Genomic DNA, 25,363 nt, shown 5'->3' with positions numbered 1-25,363 from the left:
GAGGGTCAGATGGGCCGGGTGCGTGATGTGTTACAGCATTTGTATGGGGGCACATAGTTGTGGGAGTGTGAGACAGTATTGCAAGCAATGGCGATGGCTCAGGAGCCAGGGAAACTCAGGGTGGGGGTTTTGTGTAGACTGCTAGTGGGTAACGTAGTAGCACCAGTGGAGGGGATCTACCCTATGTATGATTGGGGCAACATTTGGCTTCGTTTCAGTAAGATGAGGCTCTGTCCTAGGCTCCATGAGGTGATGTACCAGTTTCTGCATGGTATTTTGCTGACAGTCACGGTACTAAGGGATAGACGGGTGGTGGAGGGGTGGCGATGTGGGATATGACGGGGGGATGAAACAGCATTCCATGTAGTATATTTTTGTGAGGGGTTGGGGGCATTAGAGAATGGATTAATTGAGTGGTGGGGTGGGTCGGCAGGAGGAGGTCGTCCGTGCTGCGGGCGCTTAGTTGAGATGTGGGGGGGTAGGTCGAGGGAGTTGCCTGGGCGGTCGTGTATGTAACTGTGGATTTTGGTTACATGTCATGGTGCATGAGGGGGCAGGGGGAGTGGGGTGTGTGGAAGAGGGTTTTGGTGGCACCGTTCTATAGAATGGTGTGCAGAAATAGGGACTTATATGGGAAACGGTGGAAGGCTGGATTTTCGGAGGGTTATAGGACCCTCACGATGGGGGGTCTGCTTGCATTGTGAGGGGGGGGTTGCATACAAGGCGGTGGTGCATGGTGAAGTTTGTGGTGGGATGGGGTGTTCAGGGGGCTGCAACGGGCTTGCTGCCTGGTGAGAGTGGGTCGGTAGGGTAGGGGTACGTATGTGTGCAGGTGTGCATGGGCGAATTGCGTATGATGACAATAGCTCCAGCTGTGAGTGTGGTGTGAATGTCGGCATGCCCCTCTAGTGGGAGGTGTGTGAGTGTGAATCTGGTTGGAATGTGCATGGCAGTGCTGTCCTGTTGTTCCCGTGCAACGTGTCATTATGTTGCACATGACTGGGTGCTCACGGGGGTTGATGTTCCCTGTGCCTGTGGGTCGATGGTATGTCAGTGTTATGCGTGAGGTTGGCATTGTTGCCAGTGGTGCATTCGCACCTAAGTGTGGGCTGGCAAAGCACTGACACTGCCGGTGCTGTGTTATTGTCTCCATGCCGGGGGCATTTCGTATGGCTACCATGTATATTAAGCCATTGGCCTGTGGTGATATGCATCCAGTGAACAGAGTGCCATAGAGGAACGTCCATGTGTGATCATTGTGAAATGCATCTTGTGTTGAGATGCGTGTGGCGTATTGCCACACATGAAAGTTGTTACGGTGCGGATCCTTACCGTACTACATGGGCAACAAGTTGTGAGCTGCCTGGTGAGGTTCACCAGAGTGGACTAATATCATGTTGGTACCGGAACTCAAGTGTTGCATAGGGCATGTTTCCGCTAAGTTGTGGGAGGCTTATATCCTGTCCTTCGCCGGCAGGTTGGGGGGGGGGGAATTCTGCTGGGGCAGTGACGTGCGGTCTGCAGAACATAGTCGGCATGATGACTCAGCATGCCATAATTACGAATTTCATGTCAGTAAGCATATTTTCATTTTATTTCCTTTGTATACCCTTTTGTTATGCTGTAGGTTTGCTGGGTGGGAGGATGTGAGGTGGGGGGGTAGGGCCCTACCTCCGTTGTGTGGTGGTGGTGGTGTGTTTAGGATATGGATAGTTCTTAGAATATTTTTGGTTCTGCTTGTGTGTGTTTATATATATATATATATATATATATATATATATATATATATATATATATATATATATATATATATATATATATATATATATTTATACTTTATCTTATGTAATGTGCTGTTTTAAATAAAATATAAAAAAAATCAAAGTACACGGCATACACGAGACCAGTGATTGAGTACGCGGCTCCAGCATGAAACCGCAATCTCGCCGAGCATGAACGAAGCCTAAGAAAGTTCAAAGATTTCTTACAAGGCTGGAATACGAGGATAGGTTAAGAAAGGTTGATCTTACATCACTCACATAAGAGAACCAGCGGAGTAATGAAGCTGTAACGGCAAAGTTAATAAGAGACTGTTTAAAGTAGAGAGAACAGAGTAAGGGGACACAACGGGAAACTTAAAACTCTAAAAACTAAATGGAAACAAGAGAGAATTTCTTCAGAATATATGAATTTAAAAGTAAATATAAGGAAATCCAGTTTTTCCGAGTGCAAAGGCGGAACCCAATACCTGAAATTTAATCCTCAGACGCAATTGAGCCAGTTAATAAGATACAGTATGTGGTTTATGGTATTTTACTGATAAGACGTTCTGCAGAGTTCGTAACGTCACTGGTAGATGAAACGTCCACCAGGAACGTTATCAGTTCTGCAGAGTTGATAACGTCACTGGTAGAAGAAACATCATATCATTAAAATGTGTTAAGCCGCAGTTTGTATGATTATCTCATACTTATCTGTATAGTATATCACTGACATACACAACCATGTGACTACACATATACATTCACACAAGCAACTTACATACACAGATACTTAAATATACTCGTGCTTTCACGAATACATGCTTACACTTACACACAAAGTGTGAGAGAAAACTGCTCTTTGAAATAATCACTAAATATGATATAAAGCAAATAACTATAACATCACTAAATAATGAACATCGCTAAGTAATGAACATCGCAAAGTGATGAGTATCAGTAAGTGATGAACATCGCTAAGTGATGAACATCGCTAAGTGATGAACATCGCTAAATATCACTACCCGAAAAGACACTGCCAGCATCACAGTCGTTGTCATAATATTAATAAATAATAATAACAATGCATCATACAAAATACGACCCAACAACAACGCCTTTACCACACAATACCCATTTTTACAATAAACTTTATCTTTGAACTTTTAAGTAGAGATTCAAGGCTACAAAATGCTCAAGAGACCAGCATTCTCAGTGCCTGGTCATGATTTCAGTTTTAAGTTGCTATGCTCATGAAACTAGTCTGCCTCTGATCCATTCAGAATAGTGTTGAATATAAAATTCTGATTTTGTATTGTTTAAATAATTATTATAATTTATTAAGCTTGTTGGAGGTTGTGACTATGTTCTGGATACTGTTACGTTTGCTTTAGCTACTGACTAAATCTGGTCGTCGTTGCTACGGATTTGGTGTCTCGTTTTCGTCGTGCACTGGTGTTTGGAGCTCCAGTTGCACTGGTGTTCGTTACTACGGTGCTTGGCAGGGCTGGATGTGACTGCCCCGTCACTATACTTGGTGAGAGTAACCGTGTGTTAGTTATTCTTGCTGCAGGTTCTCTGCCTTTTGGTCTTGGTGGCGGGGGAGCGTGTTGGTCTGCCGTTGTTGAGGCTTCTCTTGAAGGGCCGAGGAGGACCGCTTCCTATGAAGCTCATGCTTGGGGAGAACACCCTTGTTTCCACATGCTGATGAAGGAGGAACATACACATCAAGAAGCTTGAAAAACAAAGACTAAGAGTTGTTATTAAAGGAAGGAGAGGTTTTCTGAGACATTGTTTGAAAAATATTACAAATCCCCTCACATTCTCCGCTTTTTGCTTTTGCATTGTTATTGGTGAAATTATATGTATATGGCAGCATTTTACTGAGTCAGTTTTGTCTTATTAAACTGTTTGATATTTTTATGACCCATTTTGATACACCTTATTCTCAGTTTCCTTTTGACTTTTTTTTTTTACACAGGGTTTGACAAGGTTAGGTTAAGGATCCCTAACTTTATTGACAAGCTATTGACAAGTTAAGGATTCCTAACTTTATTGACAAGCTAAGAGCTGTTACCTACATCAGCTCATTTGAAAGCATTTTTATTGTTATGAAACATACAAGTAGGGAACAGGATGAAGTTGGAGCCATCTGTGGGCCAGCATTTTCATTTGATCAACTGACTTTATCTCGTTGACATCATTATGCTGTACGAATGTGTTCCAGACTCGAGTCATCCTGGGGATAAATGGTTTCAGATGAAGTGATGTTCTCACTCTCTCAGCTCATGTTGTCAGCCTGACCTAACTCTGGTGCTGCTCACCTGGACAGAGTGGTAGTGTTCGATGTGGTGCCTCACAGCCAGCCAGATCTTGTTATCCTTCAGGAGTTCAGTGATGGTATCTATGTCAGGGGCCAGGAAGCGATCCTTGTCGTAGGGCCTGTTGGAACAAACATAGGTGAAACTCTGCTGTTGGAACAGACGAAGGTGAGACTCTACTGGGCCAGAAATACCGATCCTCACCGGCATCAAGGCACTTCCCATAAGAGGTCAGTTATGTGAAGAACTTAGTCAGAATTTCCGCTGCCTTTTCATAACTAGATAGGAATGAGGGATAATATCACCCTCGTAGCCGGGAGACATTACTATATCAAGTGGTGAAGTAGTGATATTACGGAGAAAACTGAATACATTGAAGACTGGGAGATAAGAACCTATCGCTGGGATACTGAAAGAAGTAGCTGAAGGTCTAAGAAAGCCACTAGCACAGTTATTCACTAAGATATTGGAGACAATGTGATAAGAAAATAAACAGGAAATTACTCACGGTAGCTGGGTTTCGTAGACTTAATCTTTGCTTTTTTTTTTTTTTGTTCTTCATTACGGGAAGTATAAATTTACTGTTTTATGAATATTAACATCTCTCCCTCCCTAATACCCTCTCACTCTCCCTTTTTTTCTCCCATCAACCTACCTATTCATTTTCTCTCCTTCATCTTCTCCATCCCTTCCACTCTCTCTCTTACCTAACCACGGAGCGGACGACTTTGATGACTTCTTCCAGGGGTGTGGTCGTCTTGAGAGGTCGTAGGAACTCAATCGCCTGACACGCTGCCATCAGTTCTATAGCAATGACTCTCTCCACGTTCTCCACTACCTGAGGTAAATATAGTAGCCGCTGTGATGACTGTTTTGTAACTGTTACAGGTGTTTGTGGGGAATGTTATAATAAAGTTACTGAAGCAAATTATAACTAATATACGATTTGGATGGAGACTTTAGTCGTTATTTCGTTCATTTCTTGATAATGGTCAATTTTACAGAAACATATTTTATAATTTGTTCCCTAAATTCTGGGTTGTACATACCATGAGAGCCTTGTGGGTGTACGTACCATGAGAGCCTTGTAGGTGTACGTACCATGAGAGCCTTGTGGGTGTACGTACCATGAGAGCCTTGTGGGTGTACGTACCATGAGAGCCTTGTGGGTGTACGTACCATGAGAGCCTTGTAGGTGTACGTACCATGAGAGCCTTGTGGGTGTACGTACCATGAGAGCCTTGTGGGTGTACGTACCATGAGAGCCTTGTAGGTGTACGTACCATGAGAGCCTTGTGGGTGTACGTACCATGAGAGCCTTGTGGGTGTACGTACCATGAGAGGCTTGTGGGTGTACGTACCATGAGAGCCTTGTGGGTGTACGTACCATGAGAGCCTTGTGGGTGTACGTACCATGAGAGCCTTGTGGGTGTACGTACCATGAGAGTGACTCAAGAAATCGTAATGACACGATTGCAAACAAACAAACTGGGCTGGAGTTTTGAGACTCTATGACCGCGGGTTCAATCCCGGCCGGGGGTATGGTTTGTACCATGAGAGTCTTGTGGGTGCACGTACCACACGAGAACCTTGAAGGTGTACGTACCATGAGAGCCTTGTGGGTGTACGTGCCATGAGAGCCTTGTGGGTGTACGTACCATGAGAGTCTTGTGGGTGTACGTACCACACGAGAACCTTGAAGGTGTACATACCATGAGAGCCTTGTGGGTGCACGTACGATGAGAGCCTTGTGGGTGTACGTACCATGAGAGCCTTGTGGGTGTACGTACTATGAGAGCCTTGTGGGTGTACGTACCATGAGAGCCTTGTGGGTGTACGTACCATGAGAGCCTTGTGGGTGCACGTACCATGAGAGCCTTGTGGGTGCACGTACCACACGAGAACCTTGTAGGTGTACATACCATGAGAGCCTTGTGGGTGTACGTACCATGAGAGCCTTGTGGGTGTACGTACCATGAGAGCCTTGTGGGTGTACGTACCATGAGAGTGACTCAAGAAATCGTAATGACACGATTGCAAACAAACAAACTGGGCTGGAGTTTTGAGACTCTATGACCGCGGGTTCAATCCCGGCCGGGGGTATGGTTTGTACCATGAGAGTCTTGTGGGTGCACGTACCACACGAGAACCTTGAAGGTGTACGTACCATGAGAGCCTTGTGGGTGTACGTGCCATGAGAGCCTTGTGGGTGTACGTACCATGAGAGTCTTGTGGGTGTACGTACCACACGAGAACCTTGAAGGTGTACATACCATGAGAGCCTTGTGGGTGCACGTACGATGAGAGCCTTGTGGGTGTACGTACCATGAGAGCCTTGTGGGTGTACGTACTATGAGAGCCTTGTGGGTGTACGTACCATGAGAGCCTTGTGGGTGTACGTACCATGAGAGCCTTGTGGGTGCACGTACCATGAGAGCCTTGTGGGTGCACGTACCACACGAGAACCTTGTAGGTGTACATACCATGAGAGCCTTGTGGGTGTACGTACCATGAGAGCCTTGTGGGTGTACGTACCACACGAGAACCTTGTGGGTGTACATACCATGAAAACATTGTAGGTGTACATACCATGAGAGCCTTGTGGGTGTACGTACGATGAGAGCCTTGTGGGTGCACGTACCACACGAGAACCTTGTAGGTGTACATACCATGAAAACCTTGTAGGTGTACATACCATGAGAGCCTTGTGGGTGTACGTACCACACGAGAACTTTGAAGGTGTACGTACCATGAGAGCCTTGTGGGTGTACGTACCATGAGAGCCTTGTGGGTGTACGTACCACACGAGAACTTTGAAGGTGTACGTACCATGAGAGCCTTGTGGGTGTACGTACCACACGAGAACCTTGAAGGTGTACGTACCATGAGAGCCTTGTGGGTGTACGTACCACACGAGAACCTTGAAGGTGTACGTACCATGAAAGTCTTGTGGATGTACGTACCACACGAGAACCTTGAAGGTGTACGTACCATGAGAGCCTTGCTGGTGTACGTACCATGAGAGCCTTGCAGGTGTATATATCATGAGAGCCTTGCTGGTGTACGTACCATGAGAGCCTTGCAGGTGTACGTATCATGAAAGCCTTGCGTGCGTACGTACCATGAGAGCTTTGTGAGTGTACGAATCATGATAGCCTTGCGTGTGTACGTACCATGAGAGCCTTGCAGTGTACGTACCATGAGAGCCTTGCAGTGTACGTAGCATGAGAGCGTTGCATGTATACGTACCATGAGAGAATTGCATGCGTGCGTACCATGAGAGCCTTGCAGGTGTACGTATCATGAGAGCCTTGCAGGTGTACGTACCATGAGAGCCTTGCAGGTGTACGTACCATGAGAGCCTTGCAGGTGTACGTACAATGAGAGCCTTGCATGTGTACGTACAATGAGAGCCTTGAAGGTGTGCATAGCATGAGAGCCTTGCAGGTGTACTTACCATGAGAGCCTTGCAGTGTAGGTACCATGAGAGCCTTGCAGGTGTACGTACCATGAGAGCCTTGCAGGTGTACGTACAATGAGAGCCTTGCAGGTGTACGTACAATGAGAGCCTTGCAGGTGTACGTACAATGAGAGCCTTGCATGTGTACGTACAATGAGAGCCTTGCAGGTGTGCGTAGCATGAGAGCCTTGCAGGTGTACTTACCATGAGAGCCTTGCAGTGTAGGTACCATGAGAGCCTTGCAGGTGTACGTACCATGAGAGCCTTGCAGGTGTACGTACAATGAGAGCCTTGCATGTGTACGTACAATGAGAGCCTTGCAGGTGTACGTACAATGAGAGCCTTGCATGTGTACGTACAATGAGAGCCTTGCAGGTGTGCGTAGCATGAGAGCCTTGCAGGTGTACTTACCATGAGAGCCTTGCAGGTGTACTTACCATGAGAGCCTTGCAGTGTAGGTACCATGAGAGCCTTGCAGGTGTACGTACCATGAGAGCCTTGCAGGTGTACTTACCATGAGAGCCTTGCAGGTGTACTTACCATGAGAGCCTTGCAGTGTAGGTACCATGAGAGCCTTGCAGGTGTACGTACCATGAGAGCCTTGCAGGTGTACGTACCATGAGAGCCTTGCGTGCCCCGAAGCCACCCATGGAGACATGGTCCTCTGTTCCCGCTGAGGTAGTTAGGGAGTCCACACTAGCGGGGTGGCACAACACCTTGTTCTCTGACACTGTCCGTCACAGCAGTCACACAAAAATTCAGGGGGAAGGAAGGAAAATAAGTACAGATTGATACAAAATACAGTACGTAGTAAAATAATAGAATATATACGAAAATACTGAAGCCTCATTTGGTAGGCAAGATGGAAAACTTGTAGGAAATTGATGGTATTCTTCTAGTAGTTACATTTGACACTTATAATGAGAGATGGAGAGATAGCGAGGGTGACACACTGAGAGATGATGACACACTAATGGACAGTGAGATACAGACGGTGAAATACATACCGAGGGCGGCGGCAGTGCAGTGAGCTATCATGAAGCCAGAGTTGAGACCTCCTTCACTCACTAGGAATGCTGGCAGCTCGCTGAGGGCTGCACACAGCAGGGAGAGACAAGCATAAATACACTGACTTACAATACATCGATGCCTGTTCACCCTTTATGTCTAACTTTTATTGGTGCTACTAAAGGCTTAATTTGCTATTAATCTGCAGTACTATTCCGAAGGGAAAGAATTGCCTGGTCTCTGAAAACTCACGAGGTGAATATTGCTCCAGAGATAAAAAAAAAAATTTCCACTGCTCACCAGTTCACTTTAGTTTGCAGATGTAAAGTATCGAGTCTGCTATCACTTATTTCTACCCACCGAACATTATGGAGCTTGTGTCAACATGGCATAATTTAGTTTTTTTAAATGGCAACACGAGTAATTTTTCTACTATTAGTATAACAAGTCGTTCTCTGGTGGATTCTCTAGTCTGACCTCATGTAGCAAGTCGTTCATTCAAGTGTGTAGTTGTCTCTCACCTGGATTAACATGCATAAGATTGATGGACTGACCACATCGACTCAAGGTTGAGGGACTGATTACCTCATTCTCCTCCTGTTCTTCAAGATTCTCCTTTGTATGGACTGATGAAGCCACTGTGTGGCGAAACGTTTCCTCAATAAAGATACCCAAGAGTTGCACATGTGTCTAATTTATCAACATGTCGGTTCTCTGAACCATTCATCTACAAATGCATAAGAACACTGCAGTAGGCCTGTCAATGGTATTTTATATAGTGGTATGTCAGTGTAAGTGACTGTTAGTAAGGACCATTGAGCGAGTCACAAGTAGGTCGGTTGAACTAAATGATATACCCTGAATGCGCATGTGCCGGACAACTAGTGTACTCTCTTACCCGCGGCCGTGGGTATATTCAATTTCAAAATAGACACGAAATAGGCAGGACCAAGGGCTGGCTGACTCGGACATCTAGCCTCAATAACATAAGAACATAAGAACATAAGAAAGGAGGAACACTGCGGCAGGCCTGTTGGCCCATACTAGGCAGGTCCTTTACAATTCATCCCACTAACAAAACATTTGACCAACCCAATTTTCAATGCTACCCAAGAAATAAGCTCTGATGTGCAAGTCCCACTCAAATCCAACCCCTCCCACTCATGTACTTATCCAACCTAAATTTGAAACTACCCAAAGTCCTAGCCTCAATAACCCAACTAGGTAAACTGTTCCACTCATCAACTACCCTATTTCCAAACCAATACTTTCCTGTGTCCTTTCTAAATCTAAACTTATCTAATTTAAATCCATTACTGCGGGTTCTCTCTTGGAGAGATATCCTCAAGACCTTATTAATATCCCCTTTACTAATAAGGCAGGTGAAATTACTGACCTAGAAAATGTACAGAGAACCTTCACGGCGCGCATAACGGAGATAAAACACCTCAATTACTGGGAGCGCTTGAGGTTCCTAAACCTGTATTCCCTGGAACGCAGGCGGGAGAGATACAAGATTATATACACCTGGAAAATCCTAGAGGGACTAGTACCGAACTTGCACACGAAAATCACTCACAACGAAAGCAAAAGACTTGGCAGGCGATGCAACATCCCCCCAATGAAAAGCAGGGGTGTCACTAGCACGTTAAGAGACCATACAATAAGTGTCAGGGGCCCGAGACTGTTCAACTGCCTCCCAGCATACATAAGGGGGATTACCAACAGACCCCTGGCAGTCTTCAAGCTGGCACTGGACAAGCACCTAAAGTCGGTTCCTGACCAGCCGGGCTGTGGCTCGTACGTTGGTTTACGTGTAGCCAGCAGTAACAGCCTGGTTGATCAGGCTCTGATCCACCAGGAGGCCTGGTCACAGACCGGGCCGCGGGGGCGTTGACCCCCGGAACTCTCTCCAGGTAAACTCCAGGTAATACCTATCTTCCACTTATACACTTCGATCAGGTCTCCCCTCATAAAGCAAGCATAGCCCCTGAGTATTCTTCCAAGAACTCCTTTACCACTCTAGAACTCATTACAATAATGTGGCAGCGTGTGGCGAAATTCTCACGAATTTGGGTGATTTTCTGGCATGTGGAGTGAACATTTTTGCCTGCCTGACCTCATGGTCCTACACCCCCTCCACACAAACATTGTAAGCTATGTTGTTGCCTGCTACTTGACTGATTTGACAAGTCGTTCATGAAGTACGTGGTCGCCTCTTACCTGGATTAACAAGTCGTTCAATCCTCCTCTCAGACATATTAGCAATCTCGTGTATAGCGATGGCCAAGTAGTCGACTGCCTTGGCCGGGTACTCCCCGTGGAAGTTCCCGGCACTAATGATTTCCTTCCTCTCAGAGATCACCAGCTGGAGGGAGAAGCAACAGGTGGTAAGAGGTGGTCACCGTGTGTGTGTGTGTTGACTTGTAGTTACAGCAGCACTGCTGAGAACATATATATATTCACCACCAGTCAAGAATAATTTAATCCCTAAAATAGGGATTAAAGTAAACTCTGAGCTTAAATACGCCCAGAAATATGCATCTCTCCGTGTATATGTCCTGTATAGCCTTTCATCTTACGTCTTCTTTAAATTTTACATATAAAAGTGTTCATTGTTTCCTGACGAACAAAACACTACCACCAACACCAGTGTCAGGAGGTACTTGTCCTGTTTCCTGACGAACAAAACACCATCTGTACCTCAGCAGCGGGGTGACAGAAGATTTAGCATGTAACCTGAGAGTCATTAATATTCCTTGGTAAGCGCTAAACCATTATGAATTGTAAAGTCCTGAAAAATGGAAGGCAATTAGATTTTGTACGAGGAAGCGGAGGGCTGCTCCAACGTCATGGATCATGAGCCCTTCACCAACAAGGCACCACCACTCCCATCTTGGATGTCCAATTAATAGTGCTAAAACCTGTAGGGATCATACAATGCTTGAGAACATGAGAGGCATTTAGGTTCGATTCGTGGAAGGGAAGGGAAGAGTTGATCCAGTTCCTGGAAATAAGTGCCCCTCATCGGCATCAAAGAACCTAGGTTAGATTAGGTAAGGTTTATCAGGAAACAGGACAAGTGTTTCCTGACGCGGGCCAAGGAACCTGCCTTGAGCAGAGAGCCTCTTCGAGCCATGGCTGGCGGTGTTACCTGCTGAGGAAGTCAGAATATCTTACTGGGTTGTCTGTGGCTGAGTTCATCTCGTCGGTTATGATGCCTCTGACGAAGTGGAGTGTGTCGTGGACGATGCCATGGACCTGCGGGGTGCAGCGCAGAGTGTAGGCATCCTGCACGCGGTCACAAAACCGGTGAGACTCTGACGTTGGCCACAGATGCGAGAGGAAAGGAAAAAAAATGTTACATGCAGATCAAGACTCTTTAGAATTGTGTTCTTTAACTCAGGTTGCTAATTACTTCACAGGCAAACTCAACTCACTGAATCATAATAGCACTATTTCAAACAAATCACGGAGCTTAAGGAGCTTAAGACCATGGCAAGTGAGAGCTAAAACTCACAGGCGTAACTCAAATTATTATTATTATAATTATGGGGGAGCGTTAAACTCGTAGGATTATACAGCGCATGTGGCGTAACCCAAAGCCTACCCTTAACCCTGACCTTGAGCATATAAGGCGCAGGGTGATTTTCCTAGACTTTTTGAAGGGGGAGGGTGAAAAAAAGCACGCCTTCTATGCTGGAAAATGCAGTAATATCTACTCTATATACAACACGCTGCTGGAGTGAGAGGCTGAAATGTTTAGTTTCATTGTCATTGTCTTCCTGAGATTTAGTTTTTTATTTATATATTTCCCTCTTTCACTCCACTCCCTCTCCTTCCTATTCCTTTTCTTCATACCTTCTTCCTCCCTCCTTTTCCCTTCTATCCTCTCTCTCTATCTCTGTCCCCTCTCCATCTGTGTTTCCTCTCATCCCTCTCAGATACCTGCAATCTCGGAGACGAAGGTGTCGCTGTGCAGGAGAGCTCTGATCCTCCTGGCCACATCCATCTGGCCCTTGTGATGTCGCAGCTTGTGTACGTCTGTCCAAGATTACACATGTTATTATACCTGCTGCTGTATACGTCTCACTGCTGTGTACGTCTGTTAAAATCACAATTATTATATCTACTTCTGTGTACGTCTCAGCTACTATACCTTCTGCTGTGGTATCATCTTCCTGGCCTCTTGATTGTTACTGTTGCAAGGTAATGTTTATACTAATACATCTCGGACCAGATATTTCTAAAAAGTTTATTTGGTTACTGACTAAATAAGAAGCTCCATCGAGCCTGATTATCATCAAGTCCGGTAATGTTTTGTTGGACCTCAACGGAGAAGTGACGCACAAATACATGATTTCAGGAGCTGGAAGCTTACAAGGCCATCACAAGAGTTACACTGATATAATATGTAACTTCTCAGTTCATGTTTTGTAGTAATTGGAAAGTTATTGTTCTAATTGTAACAGCCAATCGTATAGTTGAAGTCGCCAATGAAGTATCAGGTAAGACACATATGCAACAGTTAGACAACTTTATTCCGAAACGTTTCGCCTACACAGTAGGCTTCTTCAGTCGAATACAGAAAGAAGGCAGGAACAGTAGAGATGTGAAGACGATGTAATCAGTCCATCACCCTTGAAGTCGTAGAATTTGAGGTTGTCAGTCCCTCGGCCTGGACAAGCTTTTCAAGTGAGAAGTGTTGGATCTGAGAGGGACATGACCTCTCAGTGGCTACATTCTCACTACTACTACTACCCTGCACCTCTCCTTCCGACAGTATTTAAGTCTCCGCACTGTCGCTTGATCTTCAGATAGTTCCTGACTATGGAACTGAACTTCTCCAGGCCGAGGGACTGACGACCTCAAATTCTACGACTTCAAGGGTGATGGACTGATTACATCGTCTTCACATCTCTACTGTTCCTGCCTTCTTTCTGTATTCGACTGAAGAAGCCTACTGTGTAGGCGAAACGTTTCGGAATAAAGTTGTATAACTGTTGCATATGTGTCTTACCTAACAACCTGTCGGTATTGTATACCATTTTGATGTTCAATGGAGTATCAACTATTTGGGTTGATATGCACAGTGAATATAGCAGTATGTTCACTCAGGCTAAATGGCGCTGCTCAATAAACTCTACCCTCGTGGCAAAATATAGCATCTTTGGCTGTAATGAGGGCTGGGGAGTAAAGAAGAAAAATAATGGAGACAGACGCAGTAGTATCAGAGCAAAACTGACTTGTACTTACCGCTGTCAAAGGCTCTTGAGGTTCCCTTGAGGACTTCCAGAGAGAGAGCGGCCACCACGTCTGCCTGCCGGGCCACTGTCTCCGCTCGTTCCACTGCCTCAGCGCCCATGGAAGTGATGAGTTGTGTACCATTGATGAGAGCGATGCCCTCCTTCGGCCCCAACTTCACGGGCTTCAGGTCGTGGGCTTCTAGCACCTGCCATGGAAGGAGAGGGAGGAGCTCAGCGTTTTTGTGAACATAAAAATAACAGAAGGGTTATCCTAGGTTCTCTACACATATGCTGCTATGTATGATAATCTGTGTAACTGTATTTGTGTATACCTGAACAAACTTACTTATGGGGACTTATCTCTGTTAAAAATAATATCACCCTTTGAAAATTGACTGAGTGGGGCGACTTCAGCCCATTTAAGGTAGCATTGGCTACATATATTTTGCGTTGTTCATGATATTAATGTGATAATTAATCAGCATGTTTACGGTATTATCACTTCTCTCTATGACTTAATCCTCACTTCCATTCACCCTCTCTGTAATTCCTCCTTTGCCTTATCTACATCATCCGAGCCCCAACTTCCTCCATTTCCACCTTGTCATTGTGTTTGTATACAAGCCTCCGGATGCAACTTCCCAGCAATTCCAGGAACAGCTTTTGAAAATTGACCACTGTCTGGAAAATCTCCCAACTCTTGCCCCGAACATCTTACTACTGGGAGATTTCAACTTGAGACTTAAAATGGAGAAGTGTAACAAATAATATTTTAGCAGAGATCACCCCAGGAGGCAGCTCAAATGAAAATTCACACACATACACGAGCTATTATATCTCTGCACCAAATTCACTTTAAACCAGCAAATATTAGAGCCTACCAGACTAAAATATGTTGGACCTCATCTTCACTAACCACGACGATGTGATGTGTAATATTACCGTATCAAAGACAATGCACTCAGATCACAACATAACAGAGGCACAAATATGTATGCACAGGGCTCCTGACCAGCAAAATGTGATCAGTCATGAGGGTGTCTTCACAAAATTCAACTTCAATAACAAAAACATACAATGGAAACAAGTCAACCATGTCCTAAATGAAACAAGCTGGGAAGATATCCTAAACAACATGGACCCGAGCCTTTACCTAGAAAAAATAGCTATGTGGCACTTGAGGTCTGCTCAAGGCACATTCCATTAAGAAAACGAAAGAGATTTAAACTAGAAAGAGAGAGAAACTCCCTATATAGGCAAAGACGAAGAATCACAGAGCTGCTGAGAGAGGCCAATATATCTGAAATACGAAGGGAGGCACTGGTCAGAGAAATAGCAAATATCGAACTTAAGCTTAAGGAATCTTACAGGAGACAAGAATCTCAGGAAAAACTAAAAGCCATGAAGGAAATTTAAAAAAACAAAATACTTCTTCTCTTATGCCAAATCCAGTATTGGGCCCCAGCTTAGGCGAGATGGGACCTACACAGATGAAAGCAAAGAAACGAGTGAGATACTAAAGTCCCAATAGGACTCAGTGTTCAGCGAGCCATTAACCAGGCTTAGGGTCGATAATCTAAATGAATTCTTTATGACCGAGAACCAAAATTTCGTCATCGCAAAAATCTCTGATATTATGCTAACACCACAAAACTTCGAAAAGACAGTAAATAACATGCCCATGAACTCTGCCCAAGGCCCGGATTCATGGAACTCCGTATTCATCAAGAACTGCAAGAAGCCCCTGTCATGTGCCTTCAGCATTCTATGGGGTTATGCCACAATCACTAAACACAACAGACATAGCCCCACTCTACAAAGGTGGTAGTAAAGCAATTGCAAAGAACTACAGACCGATAGCACTAGCATCCCATATCATAAAAATCTTTGAAAGGGTCTAAGAAGCAAGATCACCCATCAGTTACACAACCCAGGGCAACATGGGTTTACAGTAGGTCACTCCTGCCTGTCCCAGCTACTGGACCACTATGACAGCGTCCTGGATACTATAGAGGATAAACAAAATGCAGATGTAGTATACACAAACTTTGCAAAGCCTTTGACAAGTGCGACCACAGCGTAATAGTGCACAAAATGCGTGATAAAGGAATAACAGGAAAAGTTGGTAGATGGATCTATATCTTCTTAACAAATATAACACAAAGAGTAATAATAAGCAGTAAAGTCTGTGCCTTGTTCCACAAGGCACAGTACTTGCTCCCATCCTATTCCTCATCCTCATCCTCTTCATAGGGGGCCCCTTGATGTGGCAAAGAGGCTCTTAGCCTAAGGAATTAAACCCTTTGGTATCCTTCCTCAGACCGAAACTAAGTACCCCCTAATCCTCCCTTCCCTGTCCCATCCCATCCCCCCTTTTTTCCCCTTTCCTCTCCCCTCCCAACCCTCCCCTTTCCCCTTCCTGTTTGTAGTCTCTGAGGTCCTCCCCTCTGGCATTACGGTTTCTAGGTAGGGGGTAGTGTGCTGGGGCTCGTCTTCTTCATGGGGTCCCTCGGGGGTGGTGTAGTTTGCCATGGAATCTGAATTGTCTGGAGGTGCCCTGCTCCCTTCCTGGATTTTCGAGATGTGGGCAGGGAGTCCTGCAGATGATGGGTATATCTCCAGAGGCTGCCTGTCGGTTCTGGGAGGCGACAGCCAAAGGAGGTATTCTCTGTGGTGTGTTTCCAACTGCCCTTTCTTTTGTCCGCCGAGGTGGCTCAGTAGATGTGAAGTTGCTATCCTGGAGCGCTGGTTTGCTGGCGTGAAGGGTAGGGTATGGCACAGGTTCCACGCTGCATCTGCACTGCTCATGGGCTCGAGGCCCTCTCGGATGAGAGGACGAACTTAAGGCCTTTCCATTCCTTCTTAGTGACTGTCCCTCCACTGTCCCTCTTTGTTTTCTTTCCTTCTTTCCTTTTTTCTTTAAAATAACAAGAAAGAAGCACCACTATCATGGAGTCCTCATTCTGTGATAACTCTCCTCCTCCCAGACCCCTTTCTGTTCCCCATCCTGTTCTGACCTGGTTTTGTTATTGGACTATTCTCTAGACTCTTCTCATACCCCTGTACCTTCTGCTGGTGGCACTTCATCACCTGTTCCACCCATTTCTGTTAATACCTCTGCCTCTTGCACACCTTTAACAATGCATCCTATTGCGGAGATGAAATCCTCGATGGACACCGACGCACCTCCTTCTACCCCTTCTTTTTCACGATCCTCGCAACAATCTTTTCCTTCACAGCATTCTGATTCCTCCTTGCTTATACACTTACTGTTACCCCCACATGTTCACTTCACAGACTCTAACAGCCCATAGATTTTATCGCTTCTTATTGTTGGCATACCTGTCTTTGTAAATAATGTCTTATTTACAATGGAATATTCGTGGCCTCAGAGGTAATTGGGGAGAGATCCAAGTGTTGCTCTCCCAGTTTTTCCCAGTGTGTGTCGGGCTACAAGAGCCCAAAATTTGTTCAGCTGTTATTCATCCCGTTTCAGGCTATGTGCTGTTACATTCTTCTGATCCCTTTCCTGATGAATCATTTAATGAGAACGCACTTCTTGTGTGCTTTGGTATACCGTATCAATAAGTTTTTGCTCGTTCTCTGCTGCATTATATTGCAGCTCATATTAATTTGTACAGATGGTATAGAGTTTGCTCTCTATATCTTTCCCTCTCCCGTGCATTCTGTATCTCAGATATTGCATTTTGATCTCTTCTGTACCACCATCCATCTTGTTGTTAAGTGATTTTAACGCTCACCATCATCTATGGGGAGGGTCCCACTGTGACTCTCGTGGTACGGAAGTTGTGTGGCAAGTACAGTCCGGACCCAGCTCCCGTTTTACGGGATGCTAGTGTTAGTGCTGCAGAACCTCTTGAAGTTGCCACGGAAATCGGAAACTATCTTGTCCGTGTCTCCCAAGGGCTTCACCTTTGTCCCTCATTTCTTGCCTCTAAGTCTACCAAGGAGCAATTGCCCTTGGATTTCTCCTCTAATGGAATGGAGCCGTATAATGTACCTTTCACTCTCCTATAGTCCATGCTTTCTGCCTGTCAGTCATCGGCAGATGAGTCTGATGATATTCATATTAGTATGCTACAACAGGTAGTAGGTAGTAGGTTGGTAGACAGCAACCACCCAGGGAAGTACTACCGTCCTGCCAGATGACTGTGAAACAGAAACCTGTAACTGTTTGGCATGATGGTAGGATTGCTGGTTTCTTTTTCTGTCTCATAAACACGCTAGATAACAGGGATATCTTGCTACTCCTACTTACACCTTGGTCACACTTCACAGATACGCACATGCATATATATATATACATACATCTAGGTTTTTCTCCTTTTTCTAAATAGCTCTTGTTCTTCTTTATTTCTTCTATTGTCCATGGGGAAGTGGAAAAGAATCTTTCCTCCGTAAGCCATGCGTGTCGTATGAGGCGACTAAAATGCCGAGAGCAATGGGCTAGTAACCCCTTCTCCTGTAGACATTTACTAAAAAAGAGAAGAAGAAAAACTTTATAAAACTGGGGTGCTTAAATGTGCGTGGATGTAGTGCGGATGACAAGAAACAGATGATTGCTGATGTTATGAATGAAAAGAAGTTGGATGTCCTGGCCCTAAGCGAAACAAAGCTGAAGGGGGTAGGGGAGTTTCGGTGGGGGGAAATAAATGGGATTAAATCTGGAGTATCTGAGAGAGTTAGAGCAAAGGAAGGGGTAGCAGTAATGTTGAATGATCAGTTATGGAAGGAGAAAAGAGAATATGAATGTGTAAATTCAAGAATTATGTGGATTAAAGTAAAGGTTGGATGCGAGAAGTGGGTCATAATAAGCGTGTATGCACCTGGAGAAGAGAGGAATGCAGAGGAGAGAGAGAGATTTTGGGAGATGTTAAGTGAATGTATAGGAGCCTTTGAACCAAGTGAGAGAGTAATTTTGGTAGGGGACCTGAATGCTAAAGTAGGAGAAACTTTTAGAGAGGGTGTGGTAGGTAAGTTTGGGGTGCCAGGTGTAAATGATAATGGGAGCCCTTTGATTGAACTTTGTATAGAAAGGGGTTTGGTTATAGGTAATACATATTTTAAGAAAAAGAGGATAAATAAGTATACAAGATATGATGTAGGGCGAAATGACAGTAGTTTGTTGGATTATGTATTGGTAGATAAAAGACTGTTGAGTAGACTTCAGGATGTACATGTTTATAGAGGGGCCACAGATATATCAGATCACTTTCTAGTTGTAGCTACACTGAGAGTAAAAGGTAGATGGGATACAAGGAGAATAGAAGCATCAGGGAAGAGAGAGGTGAAGGTTTATAAACTAAAAGAGGAGGCAGTTAGGGTAAGATATAAACAGCTATTGGAGGATAGATGGGCTAATGAGAGCATAGGCAATGGGGTCGAAGAGGTATGGGGTAGGTTTAAAAATGTAGTGTTAGAGTGTTCAGCAGAAGTTTGTGGTTACAGGAAAGTGGGTGCGGGAGGGAAGAGGAGCGATTGGTGGAATGATGATGTGAAGAGAGTAGTAAGAGAGAAAAAGTTAGCATATGAGAAGTTTTTACAAAGTAGAAGTGATGCAAGGAGGGAAGAGTATATGGAGAAAAAGAGAGAGGTTAAGAGAGTGGTGAAGCAATGTAAAAAGAGAGCAAATGAGAGAGTGGGTGAGATGTTATCAACAAATTTTGTTGAAAATAAGAAAAAGTTTTGGAGTGAGATTAACAAGTTAAGAAAGCCTAGAGAACAAATGGATTTGTCAGTTAAAACTAGGAGAGGAGAGTTATTAAATGGAGAGTTAGAGGTATTGGGAAGATGGAGGGAATATTTTGAGGATTTGTTAAATGTTGATGAAGATAGGGAAGCTGTGATTTCGTGTATAGGGCAAGGAGGAACAACATCTTGTAGGAGTGAGGAAGAGCCAGTTGTGAGTGTGGGGGAAGTTCGTGAGGCAGTAGGTAAAATGAAAGGGGGTAAGGCAGCCGGAATTGATGGGATAAAGATAGAAATGTTAAAAGCAGGTGAGGATATAGTTTTGGAGTGGTTGGTGCAATTATTTAATAAATGTATGGAAGAGGGTAAGGTACCTAGGGATTGGCAGAGAGCATGCATAGTTCCTTTGTATAAAGGCAAAGGGGATAAAAGAGAGTGCAAAAATTATAGGGGGATAAGTCTGTTGAGTATACCTGGCAAAGTGTATGGTAGAGTTATTATTGAAAGAATTAAGAGTAAGACGGAGAATAGGATAGCAGATGAACAAGGAGGCTTTAGGAAAGGTAGGGGGTGTGTGGACCAGGTGTTTACAGTGAAACATATAAGTGAACAGTATTTAGATAAGGCTAAAGTGATCTTTGTGGCATTTATGGATTTGGAAAAGGCGTATGACAGGGTGGATAGGGGGGCAATGTGGCAGATGTTGCAGGTGTATGGTGTAGGAGGTAGGTTACTGAAAGCAGTGAAGAGTTTTTACGAGGATAGTGAGGCTCAAGTTAGAGTATGTAGGAAAGAGGGAAATTATTTCCCAGTAAAAGTAGGCCTTAGACAAGGATGTGTGATGTCACCGTGGTTGTTTAATATATTTATAGATGGAGTTGTAAGAGAAGTAAATGCGAGGGTCTTGGCAAGAGGCGTGGAGTTAAAAGATAAAGAATCACACATAAAGTGGGAGTTGTCACAGTTGCTCTTTGCTGATGACACTGTGCTCTTGGGAGATTCTGAAGAGAAGTTGCAGAGATTGGTGGATGAATTTGGTAGGGTGTGCAAAAGAAGAAAATTGAAAGTGAATACAGGAAAGAGTAAGGTAATGAGGATAACAAAAAGATTAGGTGATGAAAGATTGGATATCAGATTGGAGGGAGAGAGTATGGAGGAGGTGAATGTATTCAGATATTTGGCAGTGGACGTGTCAGCGGATGGGTCTATGAAAGATGAGGTGAATCATAGAATTGATGAGGGGAAAAGGGTGAGTGGTGCACTTAGGCGTCTCTGGAGACAAAGAACTTTGTCCTTGGAGGCAAAGAGGGGAATGTATGAGAGTATAGTTTTACCAACGCTCTTATATGGGTGTGAAGCATGGGTGATGAATGTTGCAGCGAGGAGAAGGCTGGAGGCAGTGGAGATGTCATGTCTGAGAGCAATGTGTGGTGTGAATATAATGCAGAGAATTCGTAGTTTGGAAGTTAGGAGGAGGTGCGGGATTACCAAAACTGTTGTCCAGAGGGCTGAGGAAGGGTTGTTGAGGTGGTTCGGACATGTGGAGAGAATGGAGCGAAACAGAATAACTTCAAGAGTGTATCAGTCTGTAGTGGAAGGAAGGCGGGGTAGGGGTCGTCGTAGGATAGGTTGGAGGGAGGGGGTAAAGGAGGTTTTGTGTGCGAGGGGCTTGGACTTCCAGCAGGCATGCGTGAGCGTGTTTGATAGGAGTGAATGGAGACAAATGGTTTTTAATACTTGACGTGCTGTTGGAGTGTGAGCAAAGTAACATTCACGAAGGGGTTCAGGGAAACCGGCTGGCCGGACTTGAGTCCTGGAGATGGGAAGTACAGTGCCTGCACTCTGAAGGAGGGGTGTTAATGTTGCAGTTTAAAAACTGTAGTGTAAAGCACCCTTCTGGCAAGACAGTGATGGAGTGAATGATGGTGAAAGTTTTTCTTTTTCGGGCCACCCTTCCTTGCTGGGAATCGGCCAGTGTGATAATAAAAATAAAAAAAATGCTACAACATCTGCATTCTACGGCCCTTACAGTCCTTTTACGTATTTTCAATCTTATTTGGGCACGCGGGTTCTCCCTCAACAATGGAAATCTGCCATTGTACTACCGTTTTGCAAATCAGGCACCTCGGGGCTTGATACCTCTCACTATCGTCCCATTGCCATGACCAGTGTAGTCTGCAAGGTGATGGAACAATTGGTGAATAGACGTCTGGTATGGTTGTTGGAGATTCACAATAATCTTTCCCCTCGCCAATATGGCGAGGGACCCCTTGCTCCACTTAGATACGTATATGTAAAATGCCTTTGCTAACAAACACTCCGTCCTAGCGGTCTTTTTTTATCTTGAGAAGGCATATGATACCACTTGGAGGTATAACATTTTAGACCAAGCCCACTCCTTAGGCCTCTGCTGTGAACTACCAACTTTCCTTACTGCTTTCTTATCTGACAGACAGTTTCGTGTACGTGTTGGCGCCTCACTTTCTCTTGGCTATAAATGACCTACCTTCCATTCTTCCATTACATATTTGGTCGTCACTTTATGTAGATGACTTTGCTATAGATTACGCAGGCTCTGTCACCTGGTAGCCGCCTCCCTTCAGGATGCGATTGACCGAGTTTCCCATTGGGCCACTTCTCTTGTCTCAGATACTCCATTATATTTACACAACTTACATATTCCAGAATGTGATATGGTCAAGTTTCTTGGCCTTCTCTTTGATCGCCGGTTGACATGGAAACCTCACATTTCCTCTTTGAAGGTAGCTTGCCATGGTCGGCTGAATCTCCTTAAAATTCTTGCTCATCGTTCATGGGGAGCAGATCGTGGGACTCTCCTCCATTTGCATTCTGCTCATGTCTTGTCCAAGCTGGATTATGGCGACCAAGTCTATTCTGCAGCTTCTCCTACCACTTATTTATTTATTTATTTAGAAATTTTAGCATACATACAGAGGTACAAAAAAAATACAGGTAAGAGCAGCATGCCAAAGCCACTTATATGCATAGCATTACGGGCTGGCTTAAAATTAACTTAAGATTAACTAAGCAATGATGAAATCAGTGATAAGACATTATTGTAAACAGATAACTATAAAGCACAAATGAGTATTACAAAGACAGGTCATATGGTTGCATGCATTGCTGTTCATTCAGTAGAATGGAGTATTCTGTTAGGTAGTGTATTTAAAAAAATAACAAAGTTAGTTTGGGTCCTAGGTTTAACATTTATGTGATATAATTGTGAGTAACATTTTGGATATACAATTTATAAGGTTCAGTTATTCAGTATTTATTTGGTTTTGAGTGAGTAAGTGAACTTTGAGAAGAGACTTGAATTTATAAACAGGTAGTGTTTCTTTTATATTTACAGGTAATGAATTCCAGATTTTAGGGCCTTTTATGTGCATTGAGTTTTTGCATAGCGTGAGATGGACACGAGGAACATCAAAGAGTGATCTATGCCTTGTGTTATGGTCATGTGTTCTGTTGAGGTTGGCAAGGAGATGTTTGAGGGGAGGGTTAATATCAGAGTTAAGTGTTCTATGTATGTAATAGGTGCAATAATAAGTATGGATGTTTTGTATGGTGAGTAGGTTGAGTGTTTTGAATATTGGTGGAGTGTGTTGCCTGTAGTGAGAATTTGTTATCATTCTAACTGCAGCCTTTTGTTGGGTAATTAGTGGTCTGAGATGGTTAATTGTTGTTGAGCCCCATGCACAAATTCCATAGGTGAGATAGGGGTAAATAAGAGAGTGATATAGGGCCAGGAGGGCTGACTGTGGAACATAGTACCGTATCTTCGATAGTATGCCTACAGTCTTGGAATTTTTTTTAGAAATTTGTTGTATATGTGTATGAAATTTGAGTCTATTATCGAGGTGGATTCCTAAGAATTTTCCCTCTGTTAGCTTTGTGATAGGTGATCCGTTTATCGTTATGTTAAGAGGTACATCTGTAGCTCTGTTACCAAACTGAATGAAGTAGGTTTTGTCAATGTTTAGTGTAAGTTTGTTAGTCCTCATCCAGGTAGATATTTTCTGTAATTCGGTGTTTACAGTACTGGCTAGCGTGACTGGGCTCGGGTGAGAGTAGACGTATGTAGTGTCATCTGCAAAAAGTGTGGGTTTGAGTAATTGCGAAGCATTTGGTAGGTCATTTATGTATAGGAGAAAGAGAAAAGGGCCAAGGACACTTCCCTGTGGGACACCAACTGTAATTGGTTGTGCGGAAGAGCTTGCCCCATTTGCGTACACATATTGGCTTCTGTTGCTGAGGTATGACTTGAGGTAGTTGAGGGAGTGCCCTCTTATACCATAGTGTGACAATTTTACGTGGAGCAAGTCATGGTTAACTGTATCAAAAGCTTTACGTAAGTCAATGAAGATCCCCAGTGGGACTTCTTTTTTCTCTATTGCAGTGTATATATGTTCTAGCATGTGTATAATAGCATCATTAGTATTTTTATTAGGCCTGAATCCAAATTGGCAGGGGTTGAGAATGTTTTGGGAGATGAGGTAGGAGTAGATTCATTTATGAATTAATTTTTCGAAGATTTTTGAGAGAGGGTGTAAATTGGATATTGGCCTATAGTTATTCAACTCTGTTTGGTCTCCTCCTTTATGGATCGGGGTGACCCTTGCTATTTTGAGAACTGTAGGGAAGGTGGAGGATTCAATGGATTTGTTAAAGAGTGTTGCAATGATTGGTGATAGTACTTGTGACGCTTTTTTGTATATAAAGGGTGGTAAGGTATTTAAGTCTCCTGCCTTGTTTTTCAGTGCGTTGATAATAAGGGAGACTTCGTATGGGGTTAGTCGGAGCTAGGAACAGTGTGTTCGGGTAGTTGCCAGTGAGGTAGTCATTTGGTGGGGTATCTGAGCTTGGGATTTTATTGGCAAGGTTTTGACCTATAGTGGAGAAGAAATCATTGAGTCTGTTTGCCGTTTCTGTTGGTGGGAGTTGGGGTTCATCTGATTTTGCTAATTTTATTTCGCTATTTCGTGATATCTTTTTTGTTCCCAGAATTTCTGATAGGGTCTTCCAGGTCTTTTTTATATCACCTCGTAAGTTGGATAATCTGTTCTCATAATACAATTTTTTTGCCCTTCTTATCAGGCTGGTTAGGATTGACGAGTAACGTTTTGTTTGGTCTCTGGTTATGTGACCCATTCTGTACTGTTTTTCATATCGGTGTTTTGTATTTATGGATTTGAGAATGCTGGGTGTTAGCCAGGGACTGTTCAGTCTCTTAGCTGTCATCTGTTTAGTTTTTTTAGGGCAGTGCTTGTTATAAAGGTATTGGGTCTTTTTTAGAAAATTATTAAAACATTCGTCAATATCTGTATAGATTTCTAGCTCAGTGTGCCAGTCAATGTTTGTTACTGCTGTTGTGAAGTTATTAATGGCTGCCTCATTGTGAAGTCTGAAGGTGACTTTAGTAGTGTCTTGGGGTATTTTACCAAGAGTTGTTATGAGGAAAGTAGGGTAGTGGTCTGTGGCATTATCTGTAATTATGCCTGATTTTAAAGGGGATATGGTGTTGGTCCAGATGTGGTCAAGTAGGGAAACACTAGTCTCTGTAACTCTTGTAGGTTTTGTTACTGTTGGTAGCAACATGCAGTTACTCATTGTGTTTGTGAATTCAGTAACGTGTGGGTCCTGGTCTTGCAGGAGATTTATATTGAAGTCACCTGAGAGTAGTAAGTGATCTTTGTTCATGCGTGCATCAGTTATCATACTTCCTAGGTTTTGACTAAATTGGCTAATGTTTGATTGTGGAAATCTGTAGATGTTTATCACGGTGAGAGGTTTTTGTAGGTATTTGGATTTGAATTTAGCTATTATATATTCCCCATG

General features: G+C 43.8%; 1 protein-coding gene across 1 annotated transcript; it reads right to left on the bottom strand.

Annotated features, from left to right (window-relative positions):
• Positions 1-1,856: 1,856 nt before the first annotated feature.
• LOC128684216 (histidine ammonia-lyase-like) lies at positions 1,857-16,603 on the bottom strand. Its single transcript, XM_070098181.1, has 10 exons — positions 16,253-16,603; positions 13,806-14,001; positions 12,498-12,593; positions 11,730-11,869; positions 10,773-10,917; positions 8,549-8,635; positions 8,159-8,271; positions 4,789-4,919; positions 4,085-4,202; positions 1,857-3,464 (listed from the first exon to the last, which is right to left on the bottom strand). The coding sequence occupies exons 1-10, from the start codon at positions 16,601-16,603 to the stop codon at positions 3,315-3,317; spliced, it is 1,527 nt and encodes a 508-aa protein (XP_069954282.1). The 3' UTR covers positions 1,857-3,314.
• Between the last annotated feature and the right edge of the window lie 8,760 nt (positions 16,604-25,363).

The sequence above is a fragment of the Cherax quadricarinatus genome, chromosome 4 (assembly GCF_038502225.1).
Source record: "Cherax quadricarinatus isolate ZL_2023a chromosome 4, ASM3850222v1, whole genome shotgun sequence".
In the NCBI taxonomy this organism is placed as follows: Eukaryota; Metazoa; Arthropoda; class Malacostraca; order Decapoda; family Parastacidae; genus Cherax; species Cherax quadricarinatus.
Note: the sequence above shows the minus strand (reverse complement) of the source record. Positions and strands in the feature narration are given on the sequence as shown.

Excerpts from the sequence above, each read along its gene's own strand:
- LOC128684216 (XM_070098181.1), bottom strand. The coding sequence starts at position 16,603 with ATGAGCAGTGCAGATGCAGCGTGGAACCTGTGCCATACCCTACCCTTC. Across the intron at positions 12,594-13,805 it reads CTCAAGAGCCTTTGACAGCG|ACGTACACAAGCTGCGACAT; the intron begins GTAAGTACAAGT and ends AATCTTGGACAG. Across the intron at positions 4,203-4,788 it reads GTCGTCCGCTCCGTGGTTAG|GCCCTACGACAAGGATCGCT; the intron begins GTAAGAGAGAGA and ends TTGTTCCAACAG.